The sequence below is a fragment of the Cygnus olor genome, chromosome 7 (assembly GCF_009769625.2).
Source record: "Cygnus olor isolate bCygOlo1 chromosome 7, bCygOlo1.pri.v2, whole genome shotgun sequence".
Taxonomy (NCBI): domain Eukaryota; kingdom Metazoa; phylum Chordata; class Aves; order Anseriformes; family Anatidae; genus Cygnus; species Cygnus olor.
In genome coordinates this window covers 2,722,025-2,743,767 of record NC_049175.1, presented here as the reverse complement: position 1 = coordinate 2,743,767, position 21,743 = coordinate 2,722,025, and the positions used below count along the sequence as shown (strand labels likewise).

Sequence of the window (21,743 nt, the reverse complement as noted above, 5' to 3'; positions counted from 1 at the left end):
ATCATCCAGCCTTTGGAGGAAAGATGAAAGAACAGTAGACTTAGGACAGATGTCAGATTCGGCACAGGTTCTGTGGTGATAATCATAACATAAGGACTTGCAGAGAATGGAATCAGTAATGTAATCCTAGCTATTTGACAAGAATCTTCCATAAAAGGAGTCCAACTTACAGGTATCTTTTACTTTGGAGTGTTATAGGACTCAGCAAAAGTCTTTGGTTATGTTTGAAAGAACCCACAATTTGCAGTGACAGGAAAGACTCAAACCAAGGCTCTGTGAACAGATAGTCTAGCTTTGTTTGATGTAACATCAATCTGAAATCCTGCAAGAATATTCTTTTAACCCATTGGCACCAAAGTCTTCTGCATGTTGATTTACATCATAAGAATCCTGTACCTCCTCTACAATACACCACTATTGTATAATTCTGCCATTCTTACAACACCCTACACTTAAATTTGTCTCTTTTTGAGCATGCAATTGTTTTAATTTTTGTATTAGATCTCCTCTGTGACCACCACATGTTTTATTATAACATGGTCTTTGGAACTTTTTTGTTCTGAATAATTCCTGAATATGCCATCTCGTCCCTGAATAACAATATATACTCTTATTTTTGAATCAAGTTTATGGTGTTATCATGTCTAGTATATGATCAAGCTCTAATGGTCTTTGCATTGGCTGATTGACTGAATGCTTCAGCTTATTCATCCACAGTTTTACTGGGACTTCTGCTAAATAGATAGATAAGCTGCTGTTTTGCATCTCAAATTGTAGCTTGACGGAATGCAAGACTTGTATCTTTGGGCTGATATATTCAGCCTTAATACTCAAACTCTGTATACTCCTCAAGAAATATCCTGGAGTTGTCCCTCAGGTGCCACAGATTTCCTCGGCAGTATCCTGGAGTTTTGCCCATGAGGAAAAAAAAAATCTGTCAAAATATGCATTTGGTTTTAATCTTCCTTTAGCATATGAGTCTTTTGTCTGCCCTCTTCTTTCTCCTCAAGCAGGACAAAATAAAATCCTCAGAGGTAGAGCTGTAAGCAATTTGCTTTTGGAAGATGGCTTTCTTGACAGCTGTCATTGTCCCCTGAGCACTGGATTTCTGGATGCTTTTAGTATTTGACTCTCAAAACATCTGGCAGCAACACAATTTCCAAATATATTGACATCCTGTGGCATTTGTGGTTGATATAGTTACTTTCAGAGTAGTAACTGACCCATAAATCTTATGATAGCCAGTATATCAGTTCTTTGTTTGTGGAAGAGAGCTCCTCTTTCTCCAGGTCATTGTGGACTTTATCATGAAAATGGTGTGATAATCAAACAGCATTAGTTATGGTGATTTTCTACAGAATTTGCTTTGAAGTGTTGTTCCTGTGTTGTTTTTTGTTTGTGTTGTTGTTGTTTTGTTTTGTTTTGATGTTTTTTTTCTTGTTAGTCTTCTTTCCTCTTCATCATGCTAGCTCCTTTGAAATGAACATCCCCTGCCTTTTATTTTACACTCAGGGTATAAATGATTTCCTTGGTATAACACTGAACATGCCAACTGTTTTGCGGGACATAGCTAACCAACCTGTGCTGCTAATTCAACACTGTGACAATCTGTCAAAATTCTCCATTACCTTCTTTCCTCTCCTCTTGCCACTGTGTGATAACAGTGAGGATGCTGCTGTTAGGCTACTTTCACTTCTCATAAAGTCTATGTGCGTATCGCACATCATGGTTTGTAGCACAATGCATTTACCTTTGATGAAGCTTCCTTTCTAAAGCTGTTCCTCATCATGGATTATGATCTCTTTGTGCAATCTTCCCGATCTTTGTGAAATAAGCAAGCATGACATCTCTGTGTATCTTTTGTTTTAAAAAAACAACAAAGCAGATTTGTTATTATTTTAAATAGACTATCAATTTACTTTGCTGGTAAAGTCAGTATTATTTTATTCATTCATATGTTGTTAGTCTGCATATTTTATGCCATTATAGCTAGTCTTACATGAAGTAAATGTGAGATAGCATGCATTTCCCTCTTACAGTAATTCTAAATAGTTCAATCCTAACTTCTACATGTATTTCAGAGTTACCAGTGTAGTATTTTTAAGTATTAGAGATTTAATCAGAGGGAATGTATAACAGTCTTATTTATTTATTTGTATGGATGTATTTTGATCCTGCTTAGGTTTTATCTGAAAAATATGATCCTTGCCAAGTACATTGATCCTTCAGAGTACTCTGTTAGAGATCAAACTGCTGTTGTAAGTAACATTGTTATTAGTTATCACCACTGGATTTGTTAGCTTATGCTTTATTTTCTACCCTTATGAAATTGCCAGCCCTTGCTTATCCATAACAATCAATTTCAGCTTTGGCAGAGGTGTAAGTATTAATTCTTTTGCAGTCAGAGGCAGACATCACATACCCATTTCCTTTTTTTTTCTTCCTTTTTTTTTTTCTTATTTTTTGCTATACCTGCCTAATTCTCAATAACAATGAATTATATTCCACCTCTATTGTAGCTCTTGCTATTTTTACTGTTATTATGCAGATTTAATCTTAGTTATTTTTATCTTGGGTTTTTGTTATATTGATGTATTCACCAGATGATATTGGTTTTTTAGATACACTTTATCAGAGAAAAATAGAGCTTTACAACATTGAGGTACATCATAGAGATCACTGAAGTAGGGAGCACCTAGGGAAAAAAAAATACTGATTTCTTACTGTCATCAACAGTGTTAAACTTTGTATCTCTAAGTGATAAAAACATCATAGGCTTTTAATACATAATTTGGATGTGTACCCTGCAACTTACAGTACTTTGCATATGAGAACTAGTTTGTCAGCTATTAACATTCCCCATTTTTATGAAAGACGTACTTCCAGTAATATTGTTTAACTGCAACCAGTGTGATAAAAATCTGTCTTCTGACAATACAATTTCTATGTATAACAGCAGTAAGAAATCCTTTTCTACACTTGTACATGGATTTGAAGATACAAAAACAGCACTGGTTCTTGAAACTCAATATAACCAGCAGATGGTGCTGCGAGCTTAGAAATAAGTAGCCCAGAAAAGCCCCCAAGAACTTTTTAATGTATTTCTTTTGTGAAGAAATAATATTATAAAAAAAAAAAAAAAAGGAAAAAAAAAAAAAGTAATTCTACTATTTCGGTTCATTTTAATTGTATACAGATGTTCTTGAATAGGTATATACTCTGTGAGCTTATGTATCTAAGACCAACATGTACATAAACATACACAGCATTTTATGCTTAGTTAACATGAAAATTATATTATGAGTTCACAGGTAACAGTAGTGTGAAGACCTTCATCTCAAAGGAATATTGCAGCTGAACCTGAAAGTCTTGGGGATCACTGAGCCTGATCCTATTAACATTTAATAACTAGAAATTTTTCCACTGATGTGGATGAAAGCCAGATAAGGCCGATGATAAGAAAGATAAAGTTAAATGTCAGGATTTCAATTCTTGTTCAGAGACACAGACAGTACTACACCCTTTTATATAGGGTAAACAACTGCCAGGAGGAAAAGAAATTCAATGGTAGCAAAGTTTATAAAGAATAAAAAATGAATTTTCTGGTGACACATTAACCTCATATAAATATATATAAATATATATATATATATATAAACAAACACACACGCACAAAATAAATAAAAAGATAATAATAATAATAAAAAAAAACAAGAGCAATGTCCTCTAAGTTGTGTGTTTCTAAGAACTAAGAAACTAAGACAACTGACCACGAAGCAGAGGAAGAATTCAAAAAAATCTTGCAAGTTAGGAATACAGTCCCATAGATTTATAAGAAGTTTATGCAAATCTCTTCTTTACTCAGCAATGTAATACTGGTAAGGAAATTGGCAAGGGGACCTCCTATGTCTTTTTCAGGAAATGTGTTGATTAAAACATCATCACAAATCTGTTTTTAAACTTGTCATGAACAGGCTAGGGAAAAGGTTATTTTGGTTTAAAATTTCAGGATATGTAGGTTGGAATTGCAGTGGAAATGTGTATATTTAAGATGTAGAGATAAATTGGCACTTTGAACTTGAAAACAAAGTAATAATTCTCATTAGGTATCTGCAGGGTGAAATCTAGACTTCCCAACCTTCTTAGGAAGGAAACAGTTGCAGCAAGACCTAGCTGAGATTTGTAGAGGCCTACTCCAAATAAGTAAGCATATAACTATCCCTTTCCTATGCACTGAGTAACTCTCTCTTCCTGTGGAACATAATCTGTGCTGTAAATACAAGATTTCTAATCCTAAGGAGCAGAGCAATCACCAAGGTCTCCTGTGCTCCCTTTTTTCCCCTAAGTTATTTCAGTGCATTGTATATTTTCCCACTGAATTTAATAGAGCTGAGGGAAACTGTACAAGCAAGGCACAGTGGTGAGTGGGCTTTGGAATTCCATCTTTTCTTTTATAGGGGCTTATTTTTGTCCACATAAGCCACTGGTTTTAGCAGTGACTGATGAGTGACTGAGCATATTCAGTCACAAAGGGGAAACTTCCCCTACTTTGTAGCAACAGGTCAGATTCCTCCTACAGTTACACAGAACTGAGTAACTACATCCTACTCCTCCTACTGCTGCAACTTCTGCCTCTATGTCCTTTACCAATGGTGTCAAAAATCTTCTCCGAGACAGGAGGACAGAGGGCAGTACACTGTGGGTTGCTATGTATTGCAACAAGAATAGTCTTTGACAATGCACTGAATTTACAGCTGTGGGTGTGGAAAATTTTAACGCTACAATTTGTTGTGTGATACTACTCTTAAATAATCCCCGCCAAAACATTCCTTGTGACTTTACATGCCATGCCATGGGGAACTGCCAAAGGACCACTCATGAATAAATCAGTGTCCTTTCATAGACACTATATTATCTCTATTTGTTTGGTTTTTGTGCGTTGTTTTTTGTTGGTTTGTTTTTTAAGGAAAGACAGATTAATCAAAATAAAAAAATATGGCATATGGTATAAAAAGATGTTCTGATGTGAAAGAGATACACACCTTCATGTCCAATTTAAACTAACTAAACGAAACACTCTAGGACCAAGTTACTCATCACATATGCACGTTGTATGTTTTTATGGAATATATTTTCAATGTACTTTCAAAACAGTGATAGAACCTCATCATGTTATACCTGGCAGACCTGTGAAAATGAGTCATTATCAGCAATGTTTTCAGATAATTTGGTCACTTGAGTCATAGCAAGAGCTCTGAGTGAGGAACTCACTTAAGATGGCATTGACTGTAAACGAGCAACCCAAAGCTGTGTTAAAGATCAGTAGCAGAACTAAATTTCAAGTCAGGAGATTCCCAGTCCTGTCTTTGTAGTCATGGTACCATCAGATATTCTACTAAAAAGTTAACGTGTGGCTTTGAGCAATCCGTTTGTACTTTGCCAGATGCAGCAGCTGGAGCTCTGAAGTTGGAGCTTCTCACTGATTGTGACAGGGTAGGACACACAGGTTCTGAACAGCTCTTGTTTGAGACACAAGGATACTGTTTTGCCGTTGCTCCTCCTCAGTGTTCAGACAGCAGAACAGTGTGTCAAAATGGAATAACAAAATTCAAAATTTAACTGGGAGAATATTTATTCCCACCATACCTGATGAGAGACTTTGAGTTTCCTGATTCTACAAAGTGCACTCTCAAAAGACAAGTCAAGTGCCCTGACTTTGATATTTTCCTGAAAAACACACCCCCGTGAACACAAAGTTTTAAGTCCTATAATTTAGATATCTTCCTTTCTTCACCCTTTCCCAAAGTAAACATTACTGTACTTGAATAGTATTGTGTATGGATGCAACATGTGAAGAAGTCAATTGGATAATTAGATGGACAGGGCAAAATAAAGTGGGTTTTTTTTTTTTTTTTTTTTGGTTGTTGTAGCTTTTTATTTGACAGTATGCCAATAACAATGTAATGGCTTGCATAAGCAGTGACAGAGTGAATCCTAAGATGAGAAGACAATGAAGAATGGAGATTCTCAAAATCAAGAAAAATGCGTGAGGAAATACTAAAATTAGAACCAGAAAATGTGTTCAAGGTTTGTTGGAACCATGACTTAGTCATAGTTATATGAATAAGTATAAATTAGGATTTAATTGGGAATTAAATTAAATAGCTTTTTTTCTATTGTGCATACTTCTCAGGGGAAAGGGAAGATGGTTGTTGCATACAAGCAGTATCACATTTCATATATACTTCTACACAGGAACAAGAAGTTAGGTCCTTGAAATTGGAAGCCTTTCTTCTCTAAAATGCCCAAGCCAATTGTGAAATACTCTCTCTCTATATATATATATGAAAAATGCTTTCTTCCTGTCCTATTTTATCAGCTTGCACCCTGAAGCATGATATATGAACAACTCCTGATCTAAAGTCAACTGATGTCCATGTAAGTGTTTTCTCTGACTTCAATAGACTGTAGATCGGCCACAATTTGAATAGCCTTAAACGAGGTCTGAAGTCATAGTAATAGAGAAGTGATAACAACTGGCATTTCTGGAAAGCATTTTGAATATCTATGCTCTTGAGTTAAGCTGGAGGGAGCAAAGAAAAGTCAAAGTTATACAGTAACCTCAGAGGGTTGCTCTACTCTTAGAAATAAATTAAAGGCTGTAAGTGCCATAAAACAATAGCCTGAGCTTTTTTATCAAATGATGCAAGCTAAAAATTTGTTGGAGTTTGCAACTCCAGTTGCAACTCCAGTTGCAAACTGCAGTTTGTCCTTCATTCTATATATATGTGTAACCCTTAAAGCTTATGAACTTTAACTTTATCATAGTTTAACAGAAGATCAGAGCAGCTATATAGAACATATAGCAACATCCAGACTAGCAGCAATCCACATTTTGTGTTAACTGTCTTTTAATAGCATTCAGGGAAAAGCAGAGGTGAGGAAGAAACCTGTAGCTTTGTTTCAATTGCTTTTGTGTGATGACAGTTAAGTAAGACAGAAAGATACTGTATTAATATAAAATTTAACCATTGAATGACCAAAAAAAAAAAAAAAGGCAATTTGTTTGACATTCAATCAATTTCAGGTACCTTTAGCCAAAAGGGGCGAGCCTGGGACCAAAAAAATAAAATGTTTCTTGGGCTGTGCTGTTTCAAAGAGAATGTCTCATGTAAGCACCATTCAGTATTTGTAAAATATTCTGAAATGATGCATTCTTGACGTTCTCAGATCTTGATGTTTTCTTATCTGCTTCAGAAGGCACAAACTGCAACTAAGAGTCAGTGAGCCTCACCTGCACTTCTAATGGTGCTAGTATGTACAGATATCCAGCACATCTGTTTCTCTTTGCATGAAAAGAACAAAATAAAAAACCAAAAAACAGCAAAAAATGAAATGCATTTTCCTGAGTTTCCAATGCACATAGAAACCAAAACAGCCATCCTCTTTCATTTGAATTACCATTTCAGACAAAAACCAAGCACTGCTCTGCAGTTTCTAAAATTCTTGTATCTTATCAAGCACTGTCGCACTGTAGTTTCTAGTCAATGATTTCATCATATGTTACTACAAAAAAAAATCAAGTAATAATTACAAATTTGTTTTAAAATATTTTATTGGTATAAAGTGACTTTTAAACAGAATAAATAATATATTTTTTTTTCTGAACAAATAACTGATGTTCTGGATAAACCATATTTTGATACGCTGCTACATTCCAACCCAAACTGATTGGGCACTTTTTTTTTTTTTTTTTTTTTGAAACTGCCTTTGATAAGAAATGCATTACAAACTCATCAGTTTCGCTTCCTTTTAACAAAGAGACAGCAGCCGTCTGGATTATTCTAGATCCGCAGTGAAACTGCCACACTATGTATGCTCAAACTAAGGCTGTGCAAGTTTGACAAGGGGCAGATGAATCCAGGAGTTATTGTGCAGGGGTTTAAGTCTATGCGGCAGCTGACGGTTGAAATACTCATCTATACATCGCTCTGAGCTAACTGGGGAAAGGTTGAAGCTGTATATTTTCAACATATCTAGCCTAATGGTTAATCTGTTGTCTTGTGCAGGGGGTGCTGGGTAGAATCACAGCAATAGCTGACAGTTTGGAGGAATTGCTGTGGGTATTTTCAGTTGCCTGATTCACAAAGTGGTAGGTAGCGAAGTCTAAACAGGCTTGTCATTGAAAGAGGGAAGTCATGCTCACTGTCGTTCCCATCAAAAGATCTCTGGTAGCCAAAAGCTCAATCAACATATTGATTATCTGCATTTAGTAATACTGAGCTGCAGCTCGTCTTCACCCAGCATATGAAAGATGAGCTTTATGGAAGACAAGTCAGATTGCAGAGCAGTGATTGCTCCTTTGGAGGGCAGCTGGAAAGATGCTTAGGAGAAAGACAATGGGGGTGGGGGGGTAGGGGGGAATAAAATATTGTTTCAAACAATGATAGTCTGACTGTTAAAAGCACTCTCTATGATTCTAGTGCTGGATCTGGCATATCAATACAGGGACATGGCATTACTCACTGCAGAGATTAAGGGGGTGCAGTATGAATTAGACTGAAACAAAAATGAAGTATCTGCAAGTGACAGCTCTGGCTGATGGCTGACTACGAAGGAAAACACTGTGTTAGTGTCTGGCGAAAAACAGTGCTGAAAGCCTAGCAGCTGATAGAGATGGGGGAGGAAGGGAGTGGTAGGCATTGGTGGTGGTTGTTTAGAATGTCTGGTTTGGGTCAGGATATTTTTTCCCCTTTAAAACACATTTTCATCTTCCCTTCCAGGCAAATCATGCTGAAGCCAGTTTCAGCCATTTTGTTGAAAGCGCTGTACTGGTATTCTGCCTTGTTACATTTAAATTAAAGCTCAGCCCAGTTTTAAGTTATGGCAAGTGTGTGCTTGCAAAGAATAAATAGAGATTGCCATAGGCATTATATTAACTACATTGGTTATTTTAAAAATGTTCAGGGAGTTGCAGATTGCATTTCAAAATATCTTCATTATAATAAATAAAATGTATAGAAATAGAAACAGGCATGATTCCTCAATGCAGTCTGTAGGCAAGTGTATAATCATTGAGTTTGAAAGAGAATTCTTGAGGGTGGGGGGAAGGGGGTAGAAACGTATGCAGCTTCAAACTGCCTTTATCTAAATCCCATTAATATCTCACATTTTAAAGGTATTACTTTTTACCTATCTAATGTTGACAGATTTTTTTTGATCAAGTTCTGCACAGTATTTTCCTGTAGTGCAATTAGGAAATATTACAGAAAACATGGAATTTCCTGAATTACTACTCTTATCCACTTCCTTATTGTTTGCCATTCTCAGTAAGCTATTCATTTGCTCTCAAAATGACCAATAAATGCTATGATTCTTATTTAGTGATAATAACGCCTTTGGGTACATGGTGAGTGTCCTGAATAGTTCTAACAAACTGTGGCAAAATGTACAATGCAGGCAACACGCTCATCCTGTGACCATTTTCATTGAAAATAGTTGCTTATATCATATTAGATAAAGAAAAACTAATTTAACTGTGACAAGGAAATAGTTCTCTTTCAGTAGACTTGCTGGTGCTAAACTCATCACATACTTAGAGGAGAACTCTTGTGGATGTGGAGGTTCTGGTTTAATATTGCACAGTGGTACAACAAATTACCCCGATCCAAGCAGTTTGGTTGCCAAACCTTGTGAGGCAGTGACAGTCTGTAAGGATGCATTCAGTTCCATATAATTAAGAGCAATCTCTGTGTCACAAATATGTTTTCCATGGAAATGAATCCACATACTAGTGCAAACACCCAATCAGATTTTTAAGAAACTATTCATAAAAATTATCTGCTTTTGCTGAACAACAGGATACTTTTATAGTGTTTTAAGTCCTGCACATAATATTATGTGCCTGCAGAAGTGACAGCATTGGCCTATATTTCTCTCCTAGTTATACAATACTCCTTAATCTGAGAACACAGTTATATTTTTGTTCAAAATTGCATCTCTGTGCTTGCACATGTATATCCATGTGTATCCTGATGTGTTGGTGGTACAATATATCTTGACAGGCTATTTAGAATAAAAGCAAACAATTTTACTCTCCTAGGGTAAAAAATACATAATTGTGTTAGAGGAATGGAGAAAGCACACAATCCTTGCTTTTATCTGCATAGAATATACCATAAGACATACACTGTTATGGAAGTTTAGTGCATAAGGATTACATCTCGTATCTGAAGTTATCACTTATTGAACTCCAGAAGAGACTGTGAAAAGATGTTATTTCTTAAGTTGATTGGAGGGTGGATAAGCATTATTACCTTCCATTGTGTGTGAAGATGCTTTGATGCAGGCATATAGATATACATAGATTATTTCCAATGTTACTGTCTGTAGTTTAAAGGTTGAACTGGATAGATATATTTTGAATTGTACAAATACGTGCTTGACCAGTGGCTTGCATAGGGAGATAGGGCTCTGCAGGTTTATTTTATCATCTGAAAATTGTTTCACTAGAGGAATACCAAAGAGAGAAGTACAAGATTTGACCAAAAAGCAGTAACTCCGAGGTAAGATGGATAATTTTTGAGTAATGTATCCAATATGATACACAGCAATTCTTTTGTGGAAGTTTTGCTAATGAAAGATATACGCTATCCTCCAGTGGTTTAAAAGCCATCTCAACTTTCCTGAATATGCATTATTCTTACTACATGTTAAATGTTGCTATTATTAGAAAAAGAGCAAAATAACCCTGAGTTAGACTCTGGTTCTGTTCTGATTTTTTTTTTAATTTTATTTTGTTTTTTAAATCTAAATCACTCAGAGTAGCAGCAAGCCTTTAACTCTGAGATCTTTGAATAGGAATGGAGACTTTGTCACCAAATAGTTGAACCTAGTGAACCTGGTTAAAGAGTACATTCAAAGTATTCTTGTGATTCACATATAATCAGCTTTTTTGCTAGAGACAGATTTAGTGCTTGAGCACAAATGGCAAGCATGTGGATGGTATTTATGTATCTGTCCATCTACAATATAATGATTCTAGCTAATAGTAAACTAGACAAAATGCCAAAAAGCACACTGACCTCCTCAAATGATTTTGAGCTACTGTCTATTCGAAGTTCTCCATGGAAACTTTAAGGCAATTGAAACATATGGAAATAATGGTGAAAGATTATCAGTCCATAAACTATTCCCTACCCAACCTCCTCACCTCATAACACATAACAGAATATAAGATCTTACTGGCTCAGTAGTATACCTTCTTTTCTATAATATACTCATTCAGAATGAAACAAACATTACTGTGTATATTTACCAAAAATATTTGGCGAACATTGTATTATTGTCTTTTTTCAGAGGCTGGCATTTGTTAGAGGTATTAATATGTTCTTGTTGTTCAATTAGCTTTGATATATTAAAAAATGAAAAGAAAAAAAAAGGATCACAGTTTCAAATCAAACCTGTTTATAAGAAATTAAACTTATTAGCCTTATTTTCAGAGATGCTACATATCTGACCTCCTGAAATTTACAGCACTCAGCACTTCTGAACACCCAACTACTATTATGTAGGTTCCTAAATACTAGTTTAATTCCATAAGTACGCTTGCACAATTTTAAAGTGTTGACCTTTCTTCTATTATTCCTTATGTATTTGAATAGCAGCAGTGTTCTAACTCCCCTGTCATTTTCAGTAGAATATGGGGAATAAACATCTTCCACAGCTAGTAAATCTCAAAGCCTTTATCAACACGTGGGAAATAAGTGTTGCCTCAGACACACTTACCCTAGGATGGGATTATTGCTTAAAGATAATAATATTGTGGAATAATCCTTTTATAAGTATTCTTTTATAAAAAGCCATTTTTTGGGGAAAAAAAAAAGCTGCAGGTATAAACCTTTATTTCAACTGTAGAAACTGATACTTTAAGCTTTAAAGTCTGTAATTCCACGATATCAAAATTGATTCATGGTTTGAAATCATTTTCGATACAAAGACATTAATTTACATTTTTTCTTATTATTTAGAAGTAAAGAATGCAGCTAGACCAAGTTACCCAAAAAGTTCATATCAATTCAAGAATGCAACTACTAATGCACTGGTTGGTGCCAAGTCCACTGAAGGAGCCCCGGAACCTGTTCCGCTTGTTAATAACCGTAAAGGGAGCCTCTTCCTACCCAACAATCCCTCGCTGCTGCACCTTAACTTATTGAGTTCTGTTGAACAAGGAAAATCTACCTACTGTAGATTGCAAAGGGCACTCAGCTTGCCTGTAAAATACTGCTACAACTCCCAAAAGCCTGGGTTGAACCAAGATCTCCGTAGGTAGCCCCGTAGTTGGATGCATAAGGCAATTCCGATTGGTTTGTGCATGATTTTGCAATCTGTTTTCAATGTGACTATGACATTACTAATGCTCTGTTAAGTGCTTACAGATGTGGGTTTCTCCAGATGTGGTGATTAATAAGTTAATCAAGATAGCTAGTCAACTAATGTTTCTGGGTGGTTTGTGCTTTATCTTTCATATGGTTTATTTACTCTGAAGCATTTACATTCTAGGCAAAAGAAGTTTACCAGGTATTTCAGTTTGTGTGTTGTTCAGTAACGTAGATGCTATTTCAGATTACAGCTCTTTTTAGGGCCTAAAAAATGGAGTCTATAGACCATGCTAGTAGTGACCTGAGGGAGACAGTGAAGGAGACATATTTATTTTAAAAATGGTAACAAAATAACAAAGGAAGAAGTTATGAACTAGTCCACCGTTTCTGAAAGGCATTCCTTTTATTTTGCTTAAAAAATGAAATGATCATGAAAGTCAAGTAATATGTTGTTACAGATGTTCAGCTCCACATTAAGGCTGTTAAAATTACCAGCACATCTTAAATCAATTCATGGAACATTGTCTGGAAGTTATGTCATTGAAATAATGAATCCTCTTTACTCAAGAATAAGCAAACATTAAAACATCAGTGTAACTTTAAATTAAACCCCAGCATAAACCAGAGTATCTGAAGCCTCATTAGATTTGCCTGACATTTTTCTAGCACTGAGTCTTCCTGAACTGCAAAACTGTTAGATTCTGTGCCTATTAGACAAGTGAGCACTGGGTTGTTACAACAGTACAGTAAGTGTTATACTTAGGGATGTGCAAAACAAGATCTTGAATTTTATTAGAACTCAGAGGCTGGATTGAGTTCAGATTCTATAAAATTCTGTGTCCGATTCTTGAATTTATTTGCACTTTTCATGAAAGCTGGTAAGCAAAGTCTGCATAATATAATATGACTGCATTTTAATACAACTGCTGTAGCATAAAGACATCAAATATACTAAAAATGGGGGCACATTCTCATTAACAAAAGCACTAAGTCAAACATAGAACATCAGAGTTGAGTTGTCATATATCACAACCCATTATTCAAATATAGTTGTCTTTCAGAAGAACAAGTACATTTAAGACTCCCTTTTAAATTAATGCAGACACAGAAACCATGAAACTAAATTGATATTTTATGACTGCTAATTTTTTTTTTCTGGATCTGTTTCTTTAAATACACAGGAAATTGATAATTGTATGTAATGAAATATGTTTTATATCCTACTTATTACTAAGAAGTGATCTTTGCAACACTTTTAGGAACCACACCATAGGTAATGGTCTCTATTCCATTCCATTCATATATTTCAGCTACATAGATTCCCTTCTGTCATTCTTACGGAGCTCCATATCTAAACTGCAGAAGCACTATAAACTCTGCACACAGATTTCATTGAAAAACAAAATCTTGTTTGAATGTAATATGATTAAGACAGATTATCTTTCCTTGCTGCAATGAAAATGAATGGCTTCCTGGCTTAGCAAGGCATTGCTTTAGCAACGAATTGAGATCTCAGAAGGCTTTGCTAACAGGTATTAACTAGTGAGCCACATTAACTTTGGACTTTACAGCCAATTAGTGAAAGTAACAGTTTGAGTATGACAAGCACGTATCAAAAGAGGGAGCTTATTTACTGTATATGGAGTAAAAAAATAACTTCAGACTGCTAGAAATCTATAGGTGGTTATTCTGGCTGATTAGTACCAAGACTGTATTATGATTGGGCAACAAAGTAGTACCAACTGGTAGCAGTGGAGAACATGAATGCTGGACCATGCAGTACAAAAGATCCTTATTCAAAAGGATCAGACAGGTCTTTTTAACTAGCTGAAAGCTTGGAAAATTACTCTTTTTTAGTATTGTTTTTTATTGTTCATAGAAATATAACAGCTATAATACAATCTACAGTTGTCTTGTATTCCTGTAAGATTTTGTATATTGTCCTGATGGGTATATAGCTTCCTTACACTATTAAAATCGTATATCAATATACTTACAGTGCAATACTGAATCTCTTTACTAATATTCTGTAACTCCATGGTAGTAGATTAAATTAAGTGAAACTTAGAATTTTTACTACCAGGAGAGTGAAACATATCAGTTGTAGCTTGTTTCTGTAAGGAATGTTTTGCATAGTTTTTGGTCATTTGATCTTTTAAGTGTTGGAATCATTAGTTTAGAACTGAATATTTATATACTATAAAGAATGAGAAAGCACAGTGTATGTCTTGAAAGCAGCTTATTGTCTGTGTTGTGGGATAGCATGTGAATAACTTTTTGATAGACAAGTTTATAGCGAGACTATGCCATTTCCAAGAGGGATATTCTGAAATGCACAAATGCTTGCACTTCGATATAATCAGGGAAAAAAAAAAAACCAAAGGTTTCTTACTAACAAAATAATTCTGTAAATATTCACTTCAGCTTACAAATAACTGAATAATGAAGTGATCTAGTTTAATCCCAGAAAGAAAATTTCCAATTGCATATTGCTGATAATTTTCTATGGACATATTTCTATCTCAACCAAAGAATAGAACTAGACTAGTCGTCAATAAGCATCAGGAAAAAAAAAAAAAAAGAATGAAATGGCTTTGTCTTTGGGGATGCTGCCAGAGAACAGAGAGTTAAATTAGTGAAATAAATCATTATAAGACAGTCATTGCTCTGAAATAAGTATAACCTTTTACACAACTGTTTGGGGCATTTTTTATTTGTTTGTTTGGTTGATTCATTCGCTTTTGTTTTCTTTTGCTAAGCTTTCTTTTGCTTTGATTGCCTGGATGTGTTACGTGATGCCAGGTCATTTAAAAAGACAGCACATCTGTCTTTTCAGGGCCCAGTCCTTCGGTCTTGACCAAGGCAAAATGAAGTTCCACAGCAGACTTTGGAAAACAGACAGACATGACAGGCTAGAACACAGACTGTAATAAAGTAGTGTCAGAAGAGGGCTATAGCAGAAGGATATTGCTTAATTTGTTCCCAGATAAATCTAGGGCAGGTGACACATATCCAGGTTTGTGGTTTTGTTGTCGCTCCTATGTAGCTCATTGCAAATTGATTTTTTTTCCAGCCTCTGCTTGTGCACTGCTAATGTGTATTAAGCTTTTTTAATACAGATACTACTACTGCTACTAATCTCTTTCCTTTTAGCTCTAAAGTAACAGCCTTCTAGGTGTCAGTTATATTACCTTCTAGTTCATTTTCAAGTTAACAATAGGATGAAAAAAGTCTGTTTTTCCTTCTTTACATTAGAATAACTCAGCGTTAGTGTGAATATGAGAAAGCAGGTATAATTCCCTTTGCTAGCAAATGTAAACCTTATGCACAGATTATTAAGTGCAATAACAGTCTTGAAACAGTAACGATGACGGTTAATTCTTATAGATGAGCTATTAGGAAGCTGCACTTGTTTAAACAATAAACATTGTGACATAAGTTATCCAAGATTAGTTTATGATTGGCAAAATCATAAGTAATTCTACATCTGGAAATTGATCTGTCATTGAAAGCGCACCTCATCCTCATTAAAAGACTGTGTAACACATGCATCCTCTGTTACACAGGTATTGTCTCCCCACTTCCATTCAACCTCATTCTGTTCTCTCCTGTTACAACTCCCTTTTGTGAGAAGGGTAGAGTGATGAGGTCTGACTTGTGCTGGAGATCTGTGCACAATGGCAGGCTGTGCTCACAGTCCCAACTAACTGAATCATTGAACATCAACGCATTGAATATTTTACATCTCTTCATGAAGACTCTGTTGTTTGGCATGTGAGGAGCAAGAACCAACTGGTGTCTGGCTCATTAGCAAAAGCAGGCTGGCAGCTGTTCTGTTGGTACTGCAAATAGTGCTTTATCTTTCTGGGAATATAGCAAAGCACTAATTTTACTTTTCTGTAGTGCAGATTAACTGAAAATAATGCTAAGAATAACCCGAGTGTGGTTCCCCCCCTTTGTTTTTGAAGTATGAAAGCAATTTGAAAGCCTGTGTTCAAAACCCTGGTATTCTTCCCTGCTTCTCCTTCAAACCAATTTCTTTGACTAACATGTATTTGATTTTTATTACTGTTGGGCCTATGTTAGCAATGAACTATCAGTGCGTGAATGGACATAGAGTGTGTGTTCTTTGCTACTTCACTTGTATTTCATTTTGCACTTAGAACAGTGCTTAATCTCATGAGTTCCTTATATTTCCAGTTGAAGATGAGCAGCCATCGACACTATCACCCAAAAAAAAGCAACGAAATGGAGGCATGAGAAATTCACCCAACTCCTCACCCAAACTGATGAGGTAAGACTGTAAGAAACTCATGTCTTCATCTCCTTTCTTTCTTCCTCCCTTCCCCTTCTCCTCCCCCCACATCAAAAAATAAGGGGAGGGGGTGGAAAAAAAGATTGTTAGATGGTTTCTGAAAGGCTGAAGTATTTATTCTGTCAGCTTGTCAGCAGTTAATGATAGAGCTGAAAAAAATTCTGTCATGAAAAACAGTTTGAAAAGCTGTTTGAAAAATACATAGGCTTTAAAGTCTTAGCTGTCACCCTGTCCTGTCCGTGTGTAGTTCTTAAACAGCAGTGGCACTAATGATAGCACTATCCAATCAGAGGAACTCATGTGGTTAGTTTGCCTAAGGCAATTCTCTTTTTGTTGGATTCCCTCTGAGTACTGTTTTCTGTACTTAAGGCCATATGTGAGATGTATCATCACAATCAAAAATGAACCTGAATATTACCTTCCTTTTATCCTGTCAATTGAAATCAAATTTCTGTTAATTGATTTAGACTGATAAAAAAGTCTAATAATCTATGTACTTGCCAAAGCAAAGTTCAAAACTAATGCAGTTGTACTCAGGTTAAAAGCATATTAATTATGAAATACGAGGATTTTTTAAAAGGGTAGTATATACTCTAAAAGTGGGTGATGAAAACGTTATCTTGTTAGTGATATTTTTCCCCTGTTGCTATATGTACATTATTTTACACTTCTAACATCTTTGTATAACTATGTAGTTCCATTCCATAGGACAATTTTCCTCTAAGAGTGTTGTTAAAACTAGAACTACAACAGGAAATTGAAATCTATTAAAATAATATGACATTTGCATTCTGTCTCGCTTCACCCTTTGCCTGTTCAAGTCAGTCAGAACAGGATCAAATAGTAGATGTGGAGTCCTCTGTAAGGATGCAGTTCCTCCTCTGCTTTTGCATATCTAAAATAACCAGACTAGAACCTCGGTCCATAATTGTATCCAGAACTAAATATCATAGCAGTGATTTTTCTACTGCGTACAGAAAAAGTGCAAACTTCCTTAGATAGAGACACCTTCATGCAGTTTGGGGTTTGGGTATATGTGTAATAGTAACTGCCCTGCAAATGCAAAGGTTAAGTGAAAAAAATGGTATGAATGTATATTTCTTTCCTATATAAATTCACTTGTGTTTTCTTTTATTGTTGACAATTATTGTGTTCCTTTAAGAATTTGGGTTACAGGTAGGTAATATGTCTTTTTGCATTTCAGTCAGTAGACTGGGAATTTTTAAAGGAGCATCCATATTTGTTTATTGTTTCTGCAATATAGGGCATATTCAAGGACATAACTTTTGCAAGTCTTCTTCATTTCTGTTTAGACTATAGAACCAAAAGTGAGATTGATTCACAGAGGAAAATGCACCCAGCTGTGTCCTTTTTTTTTTTGACTCTTGACCATCTATTTCTGTTAAATGTATCCTTAAAAGTTCTCTGCCTTCCTGTTAGCTCAGTCTTGCCCATATGACACTGATTTACATGCTTGTTTACAGTTTATGAGGAAGAATAAAATGAGCATACTGGCAAGCTTCTCATTTTTATGATGCCAGTTGTCATCCTAGCATCATTTTCAATTTACTTACCTTTGGACAGTCCTCTTATCTGGTGCTAATAGTTTTAACCATTTAAAGTTTTTAAAATGTGAGAGAGTGTCTTGCCACCAAATACTAATTTTGGGGGAAGTAAAAAGAAAAAGAAAAAGGAGAAGGGGGAGAGAGAAAGAGAGAGAAAAAAAAAAAAAAAAGAAACATTTGGAGCTGAGTGCACTGTCCCTGTTTGCTATGTAAAGTATGCCTCATTTCTTTGATCTTGAGTAATAATAATTCTGGGGAGTTATACTGTTTTCATATGCTTCAAAGCTGTGTCAAAGTTTTGCTGCTTAAGGGTACTTCTTTATTCTATTGGCTCTTGGGTACTGAGATGACAGGTCCTCTGTACTAGGTGCAGGCTTTTTCAAGTCATAGCCTTCAGCAAAACATCAAATTACCAAATACAGGGTAACATACTTCTACACAAATGCCTTTCCTGTAGATATATTATACCATATATATTAAATACTTTAGTGTTACACGGTACATTTTATGTGCAATAGAAAGTGATGGTTTGAGGTAGCCTTAGGGGTACTTTTTTCCACAAGCAGAAAAAGCTAGTGTATACCGTATCAAGTATGGTTTTTACAGGACTTTCTGCCCGAAGGCCTTTGTAAATAAGTAATGATCAACAGATTGGCTGTGGGTTTTTGAAAAGCATGCCTGTGTCAGTTTGCATGATGGGGGAAGATTTTCAAAGTGGAGCCTGCTTTCGTTGCCTGCTGAAGAGGGACTGAGGGAGAGTGGTCGTCCTGAGCCTGAGCTGTCTGCTCAGTAGCATATCAGAATTGCTAAATACAGGTTGAGCAGCAAGCGGAGAACTTGCCAGGCTTCCAGATCTAAACATTGTTTTCTTCTTCTCTCTTACTGCTAAATTTATTCACCAGCACCCTCAGCCTCTCCCCAGACCCAATGGTCTCTTTGTCTTATCCGTTATCTACACTGACTGACCTTTGGTTCAAGGTGCTAAATAAGAGAAAGCTGATTAAATCAGAAGAAAACTCTGCATAGCTTTGTGTGCAATGTCCATCTTTCAGCTTTACAATAAACGAAGGTGGGCTGTATTATTTGCTAGTTTGTATACTTGCCAGTTACCTAAAGTCACAGGTACTTGCTTTCCTGCCCAGAAATATTTAGTATAAGTCAGCTAAAAGTACACAAAAAAATAAGTCAGCTAAAACATTGTCATGTCTGCAGTTGATATATACCTTTGCAATATTCTTCCTAAATTTACATTAAAAGCTCCTTTTCAAATCCAGCTTCACCCCTGTCCCTCCCACAGAAACAGCTGGCAGATTGTTTCCTCAGCTGCGGACCTTGGTCTAGAGGAGGCCTGGAGAACAAGACTGGAGCATGTAAAAGAGAAGTAGTATGTGGAAAGTTCATCTGTAAATTATAATCAGAGCTGTGACTCTAGAGTCACTTCATGAGCAGCCTTACAGTTAAGACAATGTTGAAAATGCTGAATAGATTTTAGATTTCCGCAGTGGCTGGGGCAAATCAGGGAAGATGGTATTATGCCATGAGATGAAACTATGGGACCTCTGCTGTCACTGAAATAGAACAGAGGACTAGAAGCTGTATCACACGTATCCCCTGGGAGTTCTGACAGGTGCTTATTTAGACCTGGTCAGAAGGTGAGCATTCCTGAGATTCACTCACACATAAATAGAATTCCGTATTATCAAATCTGATGCTGATAGATAGATTGAAGACATCTTTTCAATGTCAATTTTTTAATGTTATTGTCTCTAGATGTCAGTAAGTCACTAACCAAAATAAATAAATGGTACATATTCAAATGTTCTTCGTATATGTCATACATGGTTTAGATTCACATTTAGAAAGTCACTGTTCTAACTGACTCCTGTATCACATCAAATGACGTAGGCAGAATCACGCTGATGCAATGCCGGAAGAACCAGTGGTCAATCGGGTAAAAATAGTTCAGAATGCAACTGTAGCTATAAATGTGAATTAATTAGAAAAATACTGAGCCACTCTGCATTGTCAGAATTACTTTTTATCTGTTTCACACCAGCAGAAGTCTTTCCCATTAAACCCACAAGAACATGGGTCTTCTTCAAATATACCTGAACTCCAAAAGGAAGGATACTTCTCCTGTGGAGATGTAAACACAAGGGCATACTATTACAAAAGAAGTAAAATTAAAATGGGAAGTGAAAGGAAAAGGAAAGAAATTTGTGAATAATAATCACATATCAAGTTTCCTTTTTCATGAGATGGAGAGGAAAGTGGGACTATTTGATTCTTCTGGTGTCAGGCAGTGACATAAAGTCACCTGTTCATTATCTGACAGTCACAAGTTTCGATGTATGTTATTGATGAACAGCCATGGTAAACAGGCTATGTCACACGAGTATCAAGTAGCAAAGCTAGTTTTAAAAAAGTGTCATTGTTGATTCTAGAGTGACCAGTAAAAATGTGAAAAGCCCTGGGTTTAAATCAAAAAGCCACTTAAAAGGATTGTTGTTGGGGCTCAAGTCTTCACTTAATGCTTTGGTAGCTGCTACTGCATGAGTGGAATACACTGAGTTAAAGGAAATGTCAGCCCAGCTGAGTCAAACTACCTCTTAATGCAAGAACAAATAGCATATGACAGGGCCCAAGGGGCCTGAAGAGCAAACAAATAGTTTGTCCCTGTCCACTCTGAACGGAGTGGTGTAGTTGACATAGGCCTCTAGACAAGTAGCATACTCAGCAAAGGGTCATTATCATTAGAGTCCCTGATCATATACGAATCAGCAACATCAGAGGATGCTGGGTTTTCAGTGTGTTGCCAAGGAGAATTTCGTAAGCCTGAGGATTTTTCTTGATCAAGGCCCCAAAATAATTCCCAGCTAAACCATAAAACTAGTTCAGAGACTGTCAAGACCCAGCTAAGTGACGTGGAATAAGTGAGCTTTTTGGCATATGTTTTTGGAAACCTTATTGAGATTATTTATCTGAAGTTGAGGGGGAAACCTCATGTCTGTTTTTCTGAAGCTGGCTATAATATTCTAAGTATATGAACAATGGCTGTGCACATGTATCTCCTCATCTGCCCACCCAGCTCCATGTCCTCGCATGTGCAAACACATTTCTTCTGGTGCCTCTCAGGGTAAATTTGCATAGCCCCTGCCACAGTAGCGCTGCCCTTCCAAAAGCTGAAACTGGGAGCTTTCATGCAGGAATTGAAAAAAAATAAATAAATAAATGAGGAGAGGTCAAGAGGCTGAATATTTCTTTAACAAAAACTGGTAAAATGAGTTTAATCTGATCATTTTCTGAGACTCTCCTAAACCAGGTATGAAGGCAAGTTTTGAAGAGGTGAAAGCTCACAGTTTAATTGTACTAATGGTTTATATTTATGTCCTTCAGCCTTGGAGATTTTCATAACATACTCTAAATTGACAGTTTTTGTTAAGGATTTACAAGGCTAACTTTATGTATGCAGTGATAATATCA

At 36.0% G+C, this 21,743-nt stretch overlaps 1 protein-coding gene across 50 annotated transcripts in view; it reads left to right on the top strand.

Annotated features, from left to right (window-relative positions):
* KCNMA1 (potassium calcium-activated channel subfamily M alpha 1) overlaps positions 1–21,743 on the top strand; it is a 481,181-nt gene that overhangs the window by 396,246 nt on the left and 63,192 nt on the right. For all 50 annotated transcript variants that reach the window (XM_040562756.1, XM_040562749.1, XM_040562748.1 and 47 more), the window contains one exon: positions 16,581–16,674. In XM_040562756.1, coding sequence (XP_040418690.1) covers positions 16,581–16,674 — 94 coding nt within the window. The remainder of the gene's footprint in view (positions 1–16,580; positions 16,675–21,743) is intronic.